This window comes from Taudactylus pleione, unplaced genomic scaffold (assembly GCF_031769625.1).
Source record: "Taudactylus pleione unplaced genomic scaffold, aTauple2 ptg000495l, whole genome shotgun sequence".
Lineage (NCBI taxonomy): Eukaryota > Metazoa > Chordata > Amphibia > Anura > Myobatrachidae > Taudactylus > Taudactylus pleione.
Window position 1 is genome coordinate 89,721 of NW_028284897.1, and position 15,784 is coordinate 105,504.

Consider the following 15,784-nt stretch of genomic DNA (forward strand, 5'->3'; position numbering starts at 1 on the left):
TGACCTAATGCAACCCCACAGGCCACACCCACATAATCGAGTTAAAGACACACTGCTGTGTATAATCTAGATAATAACCACACCTCACTGATTCATAGAGCAAAGTGTACCTCTTATAGTAGTTTATGGACTAATAGACAACTCTAACATACATACCGTTGTGGAGGAATCAATCAGCAATGCCGCATGCGTTCCACCCTCATGGAACGCACAGCTGATAATCCACCTTAGTGCTGCGATCATGTTGTCCTGCGAGGGATGCCGCTGGCACCATCACTGGACTATGACACTACCAGTGCCAATATGTACTCAAGTCACGTCACTGGTTACAAGTCCCCGGCCAGAGCAGGAAAGGTGGTCAGCTTGTGTGTGTCATGTGTTCAGCACAGCGGAAAGCACGCCAGGTCACATGGTATGAATAAACTAATCAATCACCAGAACCCTGGTGTTAATGTGGGGACCATGGTAACAACAGGAAATAACTCTACACTCTATAAACCCATTGGTTCTGGGTTCTGTTTATTTATACCATGTGACCTTGTGACCTGGCATGCTCTCTGCTGTGCTGAACACGCACACGCTGACAGCCTTTCCTGCTCTGGCCGGGGACTTGTAACCAGTGACGCGATTTGATTACATATTGGCACTGGTTGTGTCATAGTCCAGTGATGTTGCCAGCGGCATCCCTCGCAGGACAACATGATCGCAACACTAAGGTGGATTATCAGCTGTGCGTTCCATGAGGTTGGAATGCATGCGGCATTGCTGATTGATTCCTCCACAACGGTATGTATGTTAGAGTTGTCTATTAGCTCATAAACTACTGTAAGAGGTACACGTTGCTCTATGAATCAGTGAGGTGTGCTTATTATCTAGATTATACACAGCAGTGTGTCTTTAACTCGATTATGTGGGTGTGACCTGTGGGGTTGCATTAGCTATTTAAGGGGCATTTGATATGGTTGATGCTGGCTACTACTGGTGACATTTTGGTCTCTGGGTCTTGACAAAGGGTAGTGTGAGACCCGAAACATCGACATGCACTTTATTGTCACGGTTTGAGTGAATAAATTACAAGTTTCTAACTTTTTTTGTATCAAGAAGACTGGTGAGTGCTCTCTCTATATATTTATATTTTGGCTAGCTCTGGACTGTATCTATAGTGATGCCTGAGAACTTCGCACCCCAGCAGCATGGACAATTATTTTTTGTGAGTGCCACCTGTACTTTTTTATATATATATATATATATATATATATTCGCACAGTTTAAAATGTCAGTTACAATTTGTACCTTTTATACGTCCTTAATGTGTTGGTTTTTTTAATTAGCCTTATCTCGTTAAAACATTCATATTACTGTACATTTATTATTTTCCCAACAGATGGATGTAACAGATGGAATATATCGCAGGACCATCTAATTATATCTCCACATTCTGCAATAAATGATGACATCAGACGAGATTCTCCAGTTCTTCTCAGTACAGATATGTCATCTCAGCCTTCTGATGTGTCATGTTCTCCTCATAACTCAGATATCGGTACATCTATTACAGCTCTTAGAGTAGATAATATATTTCCCAATAATATAGATGCCACATGTTCTACAAAGAGAACAAAGCGTATTGCCCATCGGCCAGCTAATATACTTGTGAAGCCATTTTCATGTCCTGAGTGTGGGAAAGGTTTTACACAGAAATCAGCTCTTGTTAAACATCAAAGATTTCACACAGGTGAGAAACCATTTCCATGCTCTCAGTGTGGAAAATGTTTTGGACACAAAACGGCTCTTCATGTACACGAGAGAACTCACACAGGTGAGAAACCATTTTCATGTTCTGAATGTGGGAAATGGTTTACTCGGAAATCAACTCTTGTTACACATCAGAAATGTCACACAGGTGAGAAACCATTTCCATGCTCTCAGTGTGGGAAATGTTTTACACTGAAATCAAATCTAGTTAAACATCAGAGATGTCACACAGGTGAGAAACCATTTCCATGCTCTCAGTGTGGGAAATGTTTTACACTGAAATCAAATCTTATTACACATCAGAGATGTCACACAGGTGAGAAACCATTTCCTTGCTCTGAGTGTGGGAAATGTTTTACACTGAAATCAAGTCTTGTTAAACATCAGAGATGTCACACAGGTGAGAAGCCATTTCCATGCTCTGAGTGTGGGAAATGTTTTGCAGACAAATCATCTCTTGTTAAACATCAGAGATGTCACACGGGTGAGAAACCATTTCCATGCTCTCAGTGTGGGAAATATTTTACACTGAAATCAAATCTAGTTAAACATCAGAGATGTCACACAGGTGAGAAGCCATTTCCATGCTCTGAGTGTGGGAAATGTTTTGCAGACAAATCATCTCTTGTTAAACATCAGAGATGTCACACAGGTGAGAAACCATTTCCATGCTCTGAGTGTGGGAAATGTTTTAGATACAAAACGGCTCTTCATGTACACAAGAGAACTCACACAGGTGAGAAACCATTTTCATGTTCTGAATGTGGGAAATGTTTTGCAGAGAAATCACAGCTTGTTAAACATCAGAGACATCACACAGACGAGAAGCCATTTCCATGCTCTGACAGAGAAATAACATAAGTCAGATCTTGTGGAATATTTTTCACACACATTTAAATGGGAAACTATGAAAGGGAAATAGTTTATCTAAAGAGCAAATCTCATACATAATATATTTCCTGAGATGAGCTCTTCGTACATTATTTTTTCATTATATAAAGTGCTGAGCAGGCATGGTTTGTGCTACTGATTACATTGATTTTTTTTTATGTCCTGTTACTTTCCATCTCACAAAATAATATACATTCATTGTCATGTTACAGCATGTAAGGTCACTCTTGGAATTGTATCACCAAAAATGGCATAAAATAGTGCAAGAGAACATGGACTGTGCTCATGGGACTTGGGGTAACTTCATAGTGACTTGTAATGGGACATTTGGTCTGACACCTGGCAAACATGTTCCGCCCATAAGTCTCCTCCCCACCAGCAATAACCTGTGATATACAAAGATGCCAGGTGTCCAGAGAAATGTGATGTCATAAATGATCACTGTGATGTCATAGGTTTGTTTTCCAGAAATGAAAAGACTTCTACACTCATAAATTGTTCTTCAGTTAGTGGCGCCATCACCAGGACACCACAAGTGTGAGGAATAAGGGCTGTCCTATATGTGGGTGCTCCTGGTGCTCTGGGTGGAGTCTCTGTGTATATTTGTGTGTCTATAGTAGAACCGTGCTCCCTCTCCTGAGCACAGAGGATGATGCTATGATATGTACTGATAGTGTAATAAATGCAGTGTAATATCTTAGTGTTATTGTTCTACCTTTTGTATCACGTCATAGTTTTATGTTTGTTACATTAATGTGCTGTCATCACTCAGGGATAGATGTGGGATATCTTCTTGTTATAGAATTATCCCTAGTTTCTATGATGGCGCTAGTAAGGGGATGTGTGTGACATCACTGGCGGTGGTGTAATGTAATAACAGGTATGGCTGGTGCCAAGAGGAACCAATGGAGAACAGACATCAGCACCATTGAGGTTACTTATTGCCCCTACAGAGGGATACAACTGTGTGTATCACATACAATGGTTTGTGTTTGGCACAATCCATGTAATACATTGTATGTACAGTCTGTGTAATGTGTACAGATCCTGCCAGTTCAGTCTTAAGCTGGGTACACATCGTGTCGATCAATTAATCTGTACACACTTACTGATTGGCTGCTAGATATATCCTGTCATCACAGCAAGGAGGGCATTTAAATTTGCCCACCCAGCTGTGACGTCAGTCCCTTCAGCAAGTGTACAGACGGTCAACGAACCGCCAGTAGAGAGATGCAACGATATATCGCCGAACTGTAGTGCTGCACAGCCGATGCGATATGTCTATGAACGTTGTCATTCACAGACATCGGGGTACACACACGCCAACGCGTTTCTGATATATAGACTATTATATAGAAACCATTTTAATTCCTACACCGTTCACCTGATTTGGATGTAATTACCCTCAAATTAAATCTGAAAGTCTGCAGTTAAAGCACATCTTGTTTGTTTCATTTAAAAGCCATTGTGGTGGTGAATAGAGGCCAAAATATGAAAATTCTGTCAATGTCCCAATATTTATGCACCCGACTGTATTTTCACAAAAAAAATACTGCTTAATGCCATTCTTTGGCTTCAATAAAAAGAATAAATATTTGAACATATCACAAGCAGCATTTACTAAATGAATGGCATGATATGACTATAAAGTGTGAATATGTAACTGGGGTTTGTCGCATAGCAGTGGATGTTTGTATACAGATATTACTAGTTCATACAAAATAACTCACTACACGGTGTTGGAAATGATTCCTGAAGACATCACAGACTAAATAAGCCTAATACCTTTTCTCTTCATAGCAGAATTATATGAAGTAGAAGATAAGCAGGAACCACTCACATCTCACTGTATGCTTACATGGATCTGAGCAGATATAATAAATTGTGAGATCGTTACTACAGGACATTGTAACATTTATTAGTAACAATTACTGGAGATGGAGCATAAGGATACATGAGTAGCTACTTTATGTATCAGCTGTGACTGCAGATCTATCTGGTACAGGAGAACACACACCACCAATGGATTGCATTATATACTGAGGAATAAAGACAGCACAGACTTGTTTTTATATTTCTTTATTTCACACAAAGTTTTCTTATCACTGTTTATATTTTTTACTATTTGTTTTTATATACATTATCATAGATTTGATTTATATGTAATACTAAGCAATAATTATCTCTAACATTACTATAAGGGGATATAAATACCTGTTTTTTAATGCATGGAATAAATGTTTTTTTTAAAGCATTATAGACCTTATTGGGGACATGAGTGCACACTATTAAAAGTAAAACTGATTCCTTTCTCTCTTCTCTGGATTGTGGCATATACCATACGTAGCAACCAATAGTGACATGAGCGAGGAGTTCATGAACTTAAAAGCGTCGCACCAGCTGGAGGTGAGAAGTGCTGATGGCAACAGCATTCACGAGGATGACCAAACAGTGGATGCCCCTCTGAATTTGGTGAGAGCTACAAGTCCCACCTCACCCTCTTACAGCAATTGTTTCCCAACATTCCCCAGCAGGATAGGAAACCCCACGTTCCGAGGTGGTGGAATGGATACCCTAGCAGATTAGTTAGTGGAATTGGGAGAAAGGGCAACAGAGCAGGAATGCATGCTCATCCAGATGTGGCATGGTGAGGCAAGCGGGCACCCCTGACCGTGGTATCCCGTGTACCGTTGCCAACTGCTGTACCAAGATCTGGACTCAAAATTTTACAAATTTGCAGAAAGTGATGGGGACATTGATGGACACTTACAAGTCACAAATATTGAAAAAAGGGTGTCAGTGCTCCCCTAGTTAGGATATATATAATGAGGAAATGAGATGTGTGGTAAATATGTATTTGCAGTATCTCATTCTCTACATCAATTAATGAACTTTTTAGCCCATTTGTTCCTCTATCCGTCTGCTGGTATAAAAGTCCCGATATGGGTGTTCATTCACAGGGCTTAAACTTTTTCATTAGCAGGTATATTATGTACTGTAATAATGTGAGGAAATGTAATGTTTAATACTTTTAAGCCCTTATGTTTAGCCCTTTTCCATATACTTGTTTTATCCATTCGTTATTCTGACCTAGCCACACAGGAAGTAACCAGTAGATCAATATAACATCTCATAGAAAAAGGACCTTGTGGGCTAATTTCCAGCTCTGCAGGGGACACTCAGGACTTAAACCAATTACCTGGTCATTGTTCCTTCTATTTGCTCCCCTTTGTTCCTCTCTGGACTTTGGTAGTCAACACAGAGCCAAGCCAGCATGTGTTCAACAGTACAGAATAAGGGACACACCAATCGGGGAACTTTGCAAATCCTCTAGGTGGGCACAAGCATTGTGGGAAATTGGAAGGTTTTAAAAGAGGTCGCCGAGGGCAGCTCCTGATATTAGTCACTGACTTTGGCTAAGAGGTATTGCTCTCCCAAGGTGCTTAGTGGAATGCATCACCAGTCCTGTGTGGACTTATACGCTATCACTGCTGTGTGAACTGTGATAGTTTCGACTGTGTGATATCCCAGAAATTCTGTGTGGACTAATACGCTATCACTGCTTTGTGTGACATTTGATAGGTCTTCTGTGTGGATTTTGTCGAAACCGGATAATTGGGTAAGACAGAATTTGTTTGCATTCTAAAAAACCTGAAAGACGCCATATTGCGAATGGCAGCAAGACTCCATTTTAGAAAAAGAAAGCTTACACAGTGCCATCTTGCCAAAAATACATAATACCAACATACAGCGCCATATTGCTAAAAAGTCGCAATTTAGCTATTCAGCACGCAAAGTTGCTAAAAGGTAACACGAACAGCTTTTTCATAATCTTCCCCAACACATACCGACAGTTTTCAGCACACATAAAAATGACTTCCCAACATGATAAAATCTCACAGCACTATTTTGTAAAAAAAATAGATAGTCAGCCTTCCCTCAAACGCATGCAGACAGTGTTTAACACATAAACACTAACTTATTAGCATTTGGAATCCTATACAAAGCCCATCCTGGAGAACATCCCTATACCATAACACAACGCAATATACCGTGGTGCTATGAGCATTTTTACATAAGAATATATGAGCTGTGGCAATTGTAATGTAGCCTAGCTATGGAGCTACACACCATCCCCACAACCAAAACAAGCAGAATAAAGAGTGGGGCTCCGACTACACTGCTGGGAGCCTCCACCCTGTATGAGAACTAAATTCACTGTATAAACACATTTTGCAATTGCAGTTTAAAAACATCAGAAAAATACATGTGTGCTTATGTGTATATATATGTATGTATGTGTGCTTGTGTGTGTATATATGTATGTGTGCATGTGGCCCATCATGCATGGACTTACGTGTATAATATCACACACAGACTTATATTTGAAAAGTAGCAAAATTCCCTGCAACTCATACACACAATGTTAAACAGAACACAGTCAGCTTTTTAGTGATGCTTCCCAAAATCATACTGGCATGGCCACACACACACATAGATGCCTTTCCAGCTTAGTGCTGCTCGCTGAGTGCCCCACCGACCCTCAGACGCACAACGCAATTCACTGCTGTTTCTCCCCGCATACATTTAAAAGCAATGGTCCCGTAACGCAAAAAGGATAATTATTACTTGGTTTAGTCGCAAAGCTAGCATATAAAGAAATTAATGTTTTCTGTAACTATGGCTTAGTAAATGACAATTGGACTGTGTTTGGTGCCGTACTGATCTACTTTGTTCCCACAGCGTTCCGGTGAGATCAGAACATGCGGCTATGAAATATGAATGTTAGAGAGAATAACTTCTTGAAATGTTGTATGCCATAGTTAGATTAGATTTATTATGCAGCGGGAAGGTGAACACAATCAGGCTGTTAGAGGCTGGGTTGTGTCTTTGCACTGACCTATGAATTGTACCGTAACGGAAGAAGCAAGAAGAGGAACCAATGAGAACCTGCCAACGTATTCTATTGTATTGCTTATCCCAGTACGGGTATATATGTGAGTGCTCTGAAACAAGATGCCAGTCTGCAGTGTTCCTGTTATGCTGTTCGACGGAGGTCTCAATCGATGCTGGTATCTGGTCCCAGAGCGCACGCATATGTATTGGCTGTACCTTATGACATAATATTTGTACAATTTATTTTGCGCTCATTGTTGGATCATAGCATGGTAACATCTGTACTTTTACATGAATAATAATCTTTAGCGCGTTGGACCGCTATTCAACTGTCTTAGAGTTTTATTAATGGTATAATTAAACACAACGCTAATTAGCAACATCTTGTGGTTTTAGAAGGTATAGGCAGGTTTTGTCTTAGAGGTTCTAGGCAGGTGAATCTTAGAGGTTTATAGGCAGGAGTGTACTAAAGGTTTATTTTAAGATTCAACAGTTGGGGGTTTGTAGGTTTATCACGTTATCTGATACACGGTAACACTCGGTCAGTTCTCTCTCAGCAAAAGGGTGGAGGCGCCTTTTGAGAGACGCATTAGTCTTTCATTACCACAGTGTTGCTGAGAGCGTACTGCTGGTTATTGTGTAGAGGAAGCGCTGATCAGAATCCAGGGACAAGAGAGGAAAAAGTTTTTTTCCTGTTGATAGAACCTTACCTTTAGAGGGGTGCCGCAGTATTGAGTACGCGGCTGAGATGCATTTTTGCATACGCAGTTAAAAAGTCATTATACGGTTAGTTGCATTATTGTGTATGCGACTGGTCACACAACAGCGTATACGTACTTCCGGTTGTGCTGCCACATGTTTGAACAAAGCCATTGAGCTTTACATTTTTTTTCTATTACCAATATCTGGGTTAACGTGTATTTTTCTGCACAGGAAAAAAGTGTGTAACAGTGAATATTTGTTGAACAAAGGGCATCGTATGATCCTTAAAGGCTAAGTGCAAGGGTTAGTCTAACCGCTCGGTAAGCAGCTTTACTGTTCTATACACAGTAGCAGGTGTACATGTTGTCTTTGTTGTATAGAGGTGCGTGAGAGTAGCCGACATATAAACTCTCATAGGTGTGGAAGTCGCCTTACTAAAATCTTATCCGGGTGTGGAAGTTGCCTTTTTCAAATCTTATCCAGGTGTGGAAGTTGCCTTTTTCAAATCTTATCCAGGTGTGGAAGTTGCCTTATTAAATCTTATCCAGGTGTGTGGGCGCCGCCGACTTAAATCGTCCACAGGTAAGTGAAAGTGTCTTGATTGTCTTTCACCGGCTTAAACCTTTATTGAAAAGCGTAGGCGTTGTCTCAGAATGGGAGCCACGCAAACAGTAGAGATGTTAGGCAATGATGTGCTGCTAATGGAGGCGCCGATCGGATCGGCCCGTCGTATCATGCATACCAAGTACGGTACTTATGCAATAAGGTATTGCGATTTATGGTTTAATATGACGAGGAAGAGTGTTAGACCGTTTCCCAGAATTGGTAGTTTTGATAAAAATGTGTTAGATAATGTCCGGGATAACATCAGTTTGATGCGCTCCCGAGAGAAAAAGGTTAAATATTTTGAATGTTTAAAACTGTGGCAGCACGAGGGGGAAATGTGGCTGAAGGAGGTACCCGTGACGCAAACAGGCGTTGTGGGCACAGTCTCGGGCAATGCGCCAGTGACGCTAAATATCGCCGCGGACGCATCGCTTGATAGCGCGCATGCACTGCAAGGTAGCGTCGCAGAAGGTAGTACAGATGGTTCACGTGCACCACCGCCACCCTATGCAGATGGGGGTAAACCCATAAAAATGTAACTAGCAACTTGTACCCTCTCTTAAGCAATTATAAAGAAAATGTTTATGATATGGATGATGAGCCTATTGTAATATCTGCCATTTCCCATGCTGTGCAAATGATAGATGCTGCAAAACCACAATCACGGGTGGTGCCGCCATCTCCATCGGTAATAGCAAGGGAAGTGTTAACACACTGCACCCGTAGAGGAAGTTAATACCATACGTAGCAGCAGCAGATTAAACCCCCAGCCAGGTAACCAGGTCAAAGGTAGCAGCGCTACCGGTCTGCATCCCATTCGGACAATAACTGTTCCAAATGGAAATGCAGACGCAAATGGTATAGTGGCCACGAGGGAAGTACTAATGCATTGTCCTTTGACAAGAGCAGAACTAAATTCCATCATAAATGATTTCCCCGATCCCAAAAAGGAATTAGCCAAATGGCAATGATTTTTGAGAAATTTGGGTAGTTCACATGAACCCACTAATAAAGATTGGTGTGTGGTGTTAAGGGCCTGTCTGCCACGCAATACCGACGTGACAAAATTTATCACGGATTGTGTATTGGATGGTGACGTCCCCTTAACAGATCAAGTAAACCAAGGTAACATTTCCCGCATTGTAACTCAATTAGGTATATATTTTCCAGTAGTAGTTAACTGAAACAAAATTTTCACCATTAAACAAAAAGAGGGTGAGACTGCAGATTACTGCGATCAGGCTCTGCAGGCTATCACTCAGTACAATGGGATAGAGGATATTAAAGATAGCACTCACCACAGGGGGATGATAGTTACAGTACTTGTGGACGGTCTGAAAGAGACTTTAAAAACTCGGGTTCAGACCTCACAGCCTGGCTGGCGGGGACTTGCAATAGATACCCTCATAGAAACCACCATTGAACATGATAAGAACATCTCCAAAAAGAGAAGCCCAGAGCGAGAAACTAATGGCTGTCAGTATACAAGCTCTGGAGGGAATGACGGTGACATCACAGACAACAGACACACTTGCACTTGCACACACACACTCGCTTCTGAACAAGTATGTGCTCTCACTAACCCCACTCAACAACAAACACAACTCTATCCCACTAACCCAATGCAACCACAGGTCCCAGGCTATCCACCAACCTCTTATCCCCCACAATACCCTTACCCTCCCTATCCTTACCCATATCCATCACCTTTACCCTCTGCGCAAACCTCACAACACCACATGTCTTCACCCGAAACACAAACCTGTTTTAACTGTAAACAAACAGGACTCTTAAGTAGAAACTGTACAGTAAAAGGAGTAGGGATCCCACATCAGGGAAGACCCAGATATCCCCATAAGGGATATGCACAGAGGCCAGCAAATGTTCAGCAGGCACCAGCTCCAATTGTAGCCGTAAATGCTTTATTGGAGAATGGTAGCCAACGCTAGGGGTCAGGTCATACCTGTAGTCTACAGATGGTCAGGTTAACGGGAAGTACTAGGGAAAAACCGGTCATGATGGTTGATGTAGCTGGTACTGAATATCCTTTTCTTGTAGACACAGGGGTGACCAGGTCGGTGCTAAAATCTCCCGTTAATTTGCAGGTGACCAACGAGACAGTACCAACAATGGGTGTAACAGGTAAAGTGGAACATTATCCTTTAACAAAGTCCACAGAGGTTACTATTGGGCCGTTGCATACCAGGCATTCTTTTCTCCTGGCTGCTGCGGCTCCTACTAACCTACTGGGCAGAGACTTGTTATGTAAGCTGGGATGTGTTATATATTGCACCCCTGATGGTGTATTTTTAGATATCCCAGAGAGAATGGAATACGAGGTGCGGGATATGTTAGACACTCCTCAAAGGATAATGTATCACTCTACAGTTTTAAATGAAACTCCATCACAGGTAGATGAAATGTCCCTAATTCCAGATTCCCTTTGGACTAAAGATGGACAGGACACTGGATTAATGGCAAACGTAAGCCCTGTAATGGTAAATTTAAAAAGCGGAAGGCAAGTCCCAAAAATTCCCCAATATCCACTAAAACAGGAGGTAGAGTTAGGGGTGTATCCCATAATTGAGCGGTTATTGCAGCAGGGAATTTTAGTCCATACAGCAAGTGTAGCCAACAGTCCCATTTTTCCAGTGAAGGCTGATGGGAGGGGTTATAGGCTGGTACAAAACCTTAGAGGGGTTAATAAGGTGGTAGAGAGCCAATTTCCCGTAGTGTCGAATCCAGCTGTCATCCTTATGCAAGTTCCACCAAATGCAACCCATTTCACTGTCATTGACCTTTGTTCTGCTTTCTTCTCTGTACCTCTTCATCCTGACTGTCAGTACCTATTTGCATTCACATACAGGGGTGTACAATACACATGGACACGATTACCCCAGGGTTTCATAGACAGCCCCAGTATCTTTTCCCAGGCATTACACGATTGTTTACAGTCTTTTCAACCCGCCAATGGATCTGTTCTAATTCAATATGTAGATGATTTATTGCTATGTTCTGACTCATTTATGTCATGTTTGAATGACACTAAACTTTTGGTGCTTCATCTCTCGCAAACAGGACACAAGGTTGCTAAGGACAAACTACAGCCGTGCCAATCCAGAGTTAAATACTTGGGACACTGCCTAACCCAGGGGCTGCGACATCTCACTACAGATAGAATCCAGGCTATACAAAACATGACACTGCCGCAGAATCAACAGCAAATTCGTACCTTCTTGGGAATGTGTGGATACTGTAGAATGTGGATACCAGGGTTTTCTATTTTGGCCTTACCTTTACAGGAATTAGTCTCTTCCTCAAAGCCTGATTGTGTCATACACACAGAGGAATCAGAACAGGCTTTCCTTAATCTTAAGGATAGTCTGACAAGAGCTCCTGCATTGGGAATACCTGATTATGAAAAACCTTTTGATTTGTATTGTATGGAAGCTGATGGTTGTGCTGCAGGTGTCCTTACACAAAAACATGGGGATGCCAGTAGGCCCGTAGCATATTACAGTGCACAATTGGACACTGTAGCGAGATCACTCCCAACCTGTTTGAGAAGTGTAGCAGCAACGGCTCTATTGGTCAGCAAAAGTGAGGATGTGGTATTGGGCCATGATATGATTGTCTATACCCCACATGCTGTGTCTGCCCTGTTGAACTCTGCCCAAACCAGACACGTATCCTCAGCTAGATTCACCAAATGGGAACTAGCTCTAATAGCACCCTCAAACATCACTATAAAGCAGTGTAATATGTTAAATCCAGCAACGTACTTACCGTATGTGCATAAGAATGCACAAAGGGTGGAGGATGAGTCTCTGGTAGAAAGTGAGTTTTGCAAAGGTATTGATATGCATGATTGTATGGATTATCTTAACCAGACCTTTACCGCTAGACCTGACATACGTGACATACCTTTAGAGAATGCAGATGTGACATTTTACACAGATGGAAGTTGCCATAGACAAACGGACACAGGTGAGTTATGTACAGGTTATGCTGTTGTAGATGACACAGACATCATAGAATCTGAACCTCTTGGTCCTCCTCACTCAGCCCAAGTGGCGGAGTTAGTAGCACTGAGAAGAGCGTGTGCACTAGCACTGAGTGCTTAGTAGCACTGAGAATTGGCAGCAGGCAAATCTGCCAACATTTACACTGACTCTAGGTATGCGTTCGGGGTGGTTCACGATTTCGGAGCTCTATGGTGTCTGAGAAATTTTATGACAGCAGCAGGCACACCAGTCGCACATTCCAGACACATAAAAGGATTATTAAAAGCAATTCAGTTGCCCAAAATGAAAGTGTAAAGCCCACACATGTGAGGAAGATCCGGTATAATTGGGCAACAACAGGGCGGATGAAGCTGACAAGTGGGCAGCAGGTTTAAACACAAATGTACCCATAGAACAAGTAATGGTTTTCCAAACAGTTGACATGCAGAAATTAATTGAGATGCAAAATTTGTGTTCTACCCAAGAGAAAGCAACCTGGAAGTCTAAGGGATGTGGGCAAGAGCCCTCTGGACTCTGGAGGGACGGACAAGGTAAGCCGGTGGCACCTAAGGTTTATTACCCAAGCCTGGCAGAGGCAGCACACGGACTGACTCACTTGGGAAAACAAGGTATGTGTAAGTTAGTGAAGGCATATTGGTACGCACCGGGTTTTTCTTCACAAGCAGAAAAGAGAGCAATGTCCTGTCTGACCTGTTTGAGGAAGAACATAGGGAAAACGATCCCTACCGAACCATCCCACATTCCCCCCACTGACGGTCCTTTCCAGGTAATACAAATTGATTTCATCCAATTACCACCCTGCAGGAATCTCAAGTATGTATTATTGTACCAATGTATTTTCTAATTGGGTAGAGGCATACCCAGCGGCCACTAATACTGCTGTATTCACTGCTAAAAAGATTGTACAGGAATTTGTATGCAGGTATGGTATCCCTAGAATGATTGAAAGTGATAGGGGTACCCATTTCACCGGGGACATCTTCCAGATAATGTGTAAATTGATGGGTATTGATAGCAAACTCCACACCCCATATCGACCCCAAGCCAGTGCCAAGGTGGAGAGAGTGAACGGCACTATTAAAAACAAATTAAGTAAGATCATGGCTGAGACTGGACTAGCATGGCCAGAAGCACTACCTTTGGTCCTACATAGCATAAGGACCACTCCTAGGCCTCCACTTAATCTGTCCCCATTTGAAATACTGTTTGGTAGACAACCTCATATAATTATAAGCCCACAGAAAGACGTGAAGAGTAACAGCGAGGTCACTGTTAAGTATCTTATAACAATGAACAAACAGTTGCAGCAACAACAGCAGAAATTTAAAAACTGTCATGATGTCAAACCTGGAGAATATGTTATGGTCCGAAATTGTTTATGCTCAGGTTGCCTAATAGATCGATGGGAGGGGCCGTACCAGGTGCTGTTGACAAGTGCCACATCCTTGAAGGTGGCCGAGAGAGACACCTGGGTCCATGCCACACTGCAGAAAGGTTAATCAACCGGTGGAGAAGCAGGGCAGAGTTGAAGCAAATAATGAGGATCTGGCAATTGCGAACCTGTTCCGGAAAAATTAAAAGGTGACAGTGAGAAACCTGAGCTAAAAGAAAATTGTAGATCAGTGTCACAGCAAAAGAACCGTTCTGCTGTGTTCATGTGTGTACTCTTCTTTCAGAATTACCATCATGATTCGTTTATCTGGAGATTCCTGGTTCTTGTGACGGAGGATAGATGGAGGAGGCGGGAGCTGATGCTGGTGTAATGGAGTGAAATCGAGAGGAGGAGTGCTATACCAAACCAGCGGAGTGCCGGTCCAATTTCAGTACAGTAAATTGTTGTGAAAATATGAACAACAATACTAAGGAAGAACTGTATTACAATCCTGAGTTATGATGTAGTGTATAACAATGTAGCCTGAGTTTGAGTGGTCGTGTATGGATATAACGTTTATGTTGTTTTAAGTCATCTTAGGTAATGCAGTCCCAACCCCTTTCAAGGCTCCCCTTATAGGATAGGTGCATCCCCACATCTTTCCTATGATCCCTTAAGGATCCGCGGTGTGCGTATGAGGGCAGTTTATGTCCCTCCCAGAGACGCATTATCTGAATGGTTCAAATGACCACACTGTGTCATACCATAATAACATTGAACGGTATATTCTCATGCATGGCTAAACAGATTCAGAATAGGTTGTGATAGCGCTTGATTGGCTATCAAAGGGTGGACTGTCGAAACTGGATAATTGGGTAAGACAGAATCTGTTTGCAATCTAGAAAACCTGAAAGACACCATCTTGCGAATGGCAGCAAGACTTCATTTTAGAAAAAGAAAGCTTACACAGCACCATCTTGCCAAAAATACATAATACCAACACACAGCGCCATATTGCTAAAAAGTTGCAATTTAGCTATTCAGCACACAAAGTTACTAAAAAGTAACACGAACAGCTTTTTAATAATCTTCCCCAACACATACTGAAAGTTTTCAGCACACATAAAAATGACTTCCCAACATGATAAAATCTCACAGCACTATTTTGTAAAAAAAATAGATAGTCAGCCTTCCCTCAAACGCATGCAGAGTTTTTAACACATAAACACCAACTTATTAGCATTTGGAATCCTATACAAAGCCCATCCTGGAGAAAATCCCTATACCATAACACGACACAATATACCGTGGTGCTATGAGCATTTTTACATAAGAATATATGAGCTGTGGCAATTGTAATGTAGCCTAGCTATGGAGCTACACAATTGAGTCCATCCCCACAACCAAAACAAGCAGAATAAAGAGTGAGGCTCCGACTACACTGCTGGGAGCCTCCACCCTGTATGAGAACTAAATTCACTGTATAAACACATTTTGTAATTGCAGTTTAAAAACATCAGAAAAATACATGTGTGCT

At 41.8% G+C, this 15,784-nt stretch overlaps 1 protein-coding gene across 8 annotated transcripts in view; it reads left to right on the top strand.

Annotated features, from left to right (window-relative positions):
* LOC148502483 (uncharacterized) overlaps window positions 1–15,784 on the top strand; it is a 170,174-nt gene that overhangs the window by 12,459 nt on the left and 141,931 nt on the right. For 3 of the 8 annotated variants that reach the window (XM_088449753.1, XM_088449754.1, XM_088449755.1), the window contains one exon: window positions 1,385–2,600. The exons of 3 other annotated variants lie outside the window; for them this stretch is intronic. In XM_088449753.1, coding sequence (XP_088305879.1) covers window positions 1,385–2,600 — 1,216 coding nt within the window. The remainder of the gene's footprint in view (window positions 1–1,384; window positions 2,601–15,784) is intronic. 2 more of the 8 variants (XM_088449757.1, XM_088449756.1) reach the window with 2 other exon arrangements.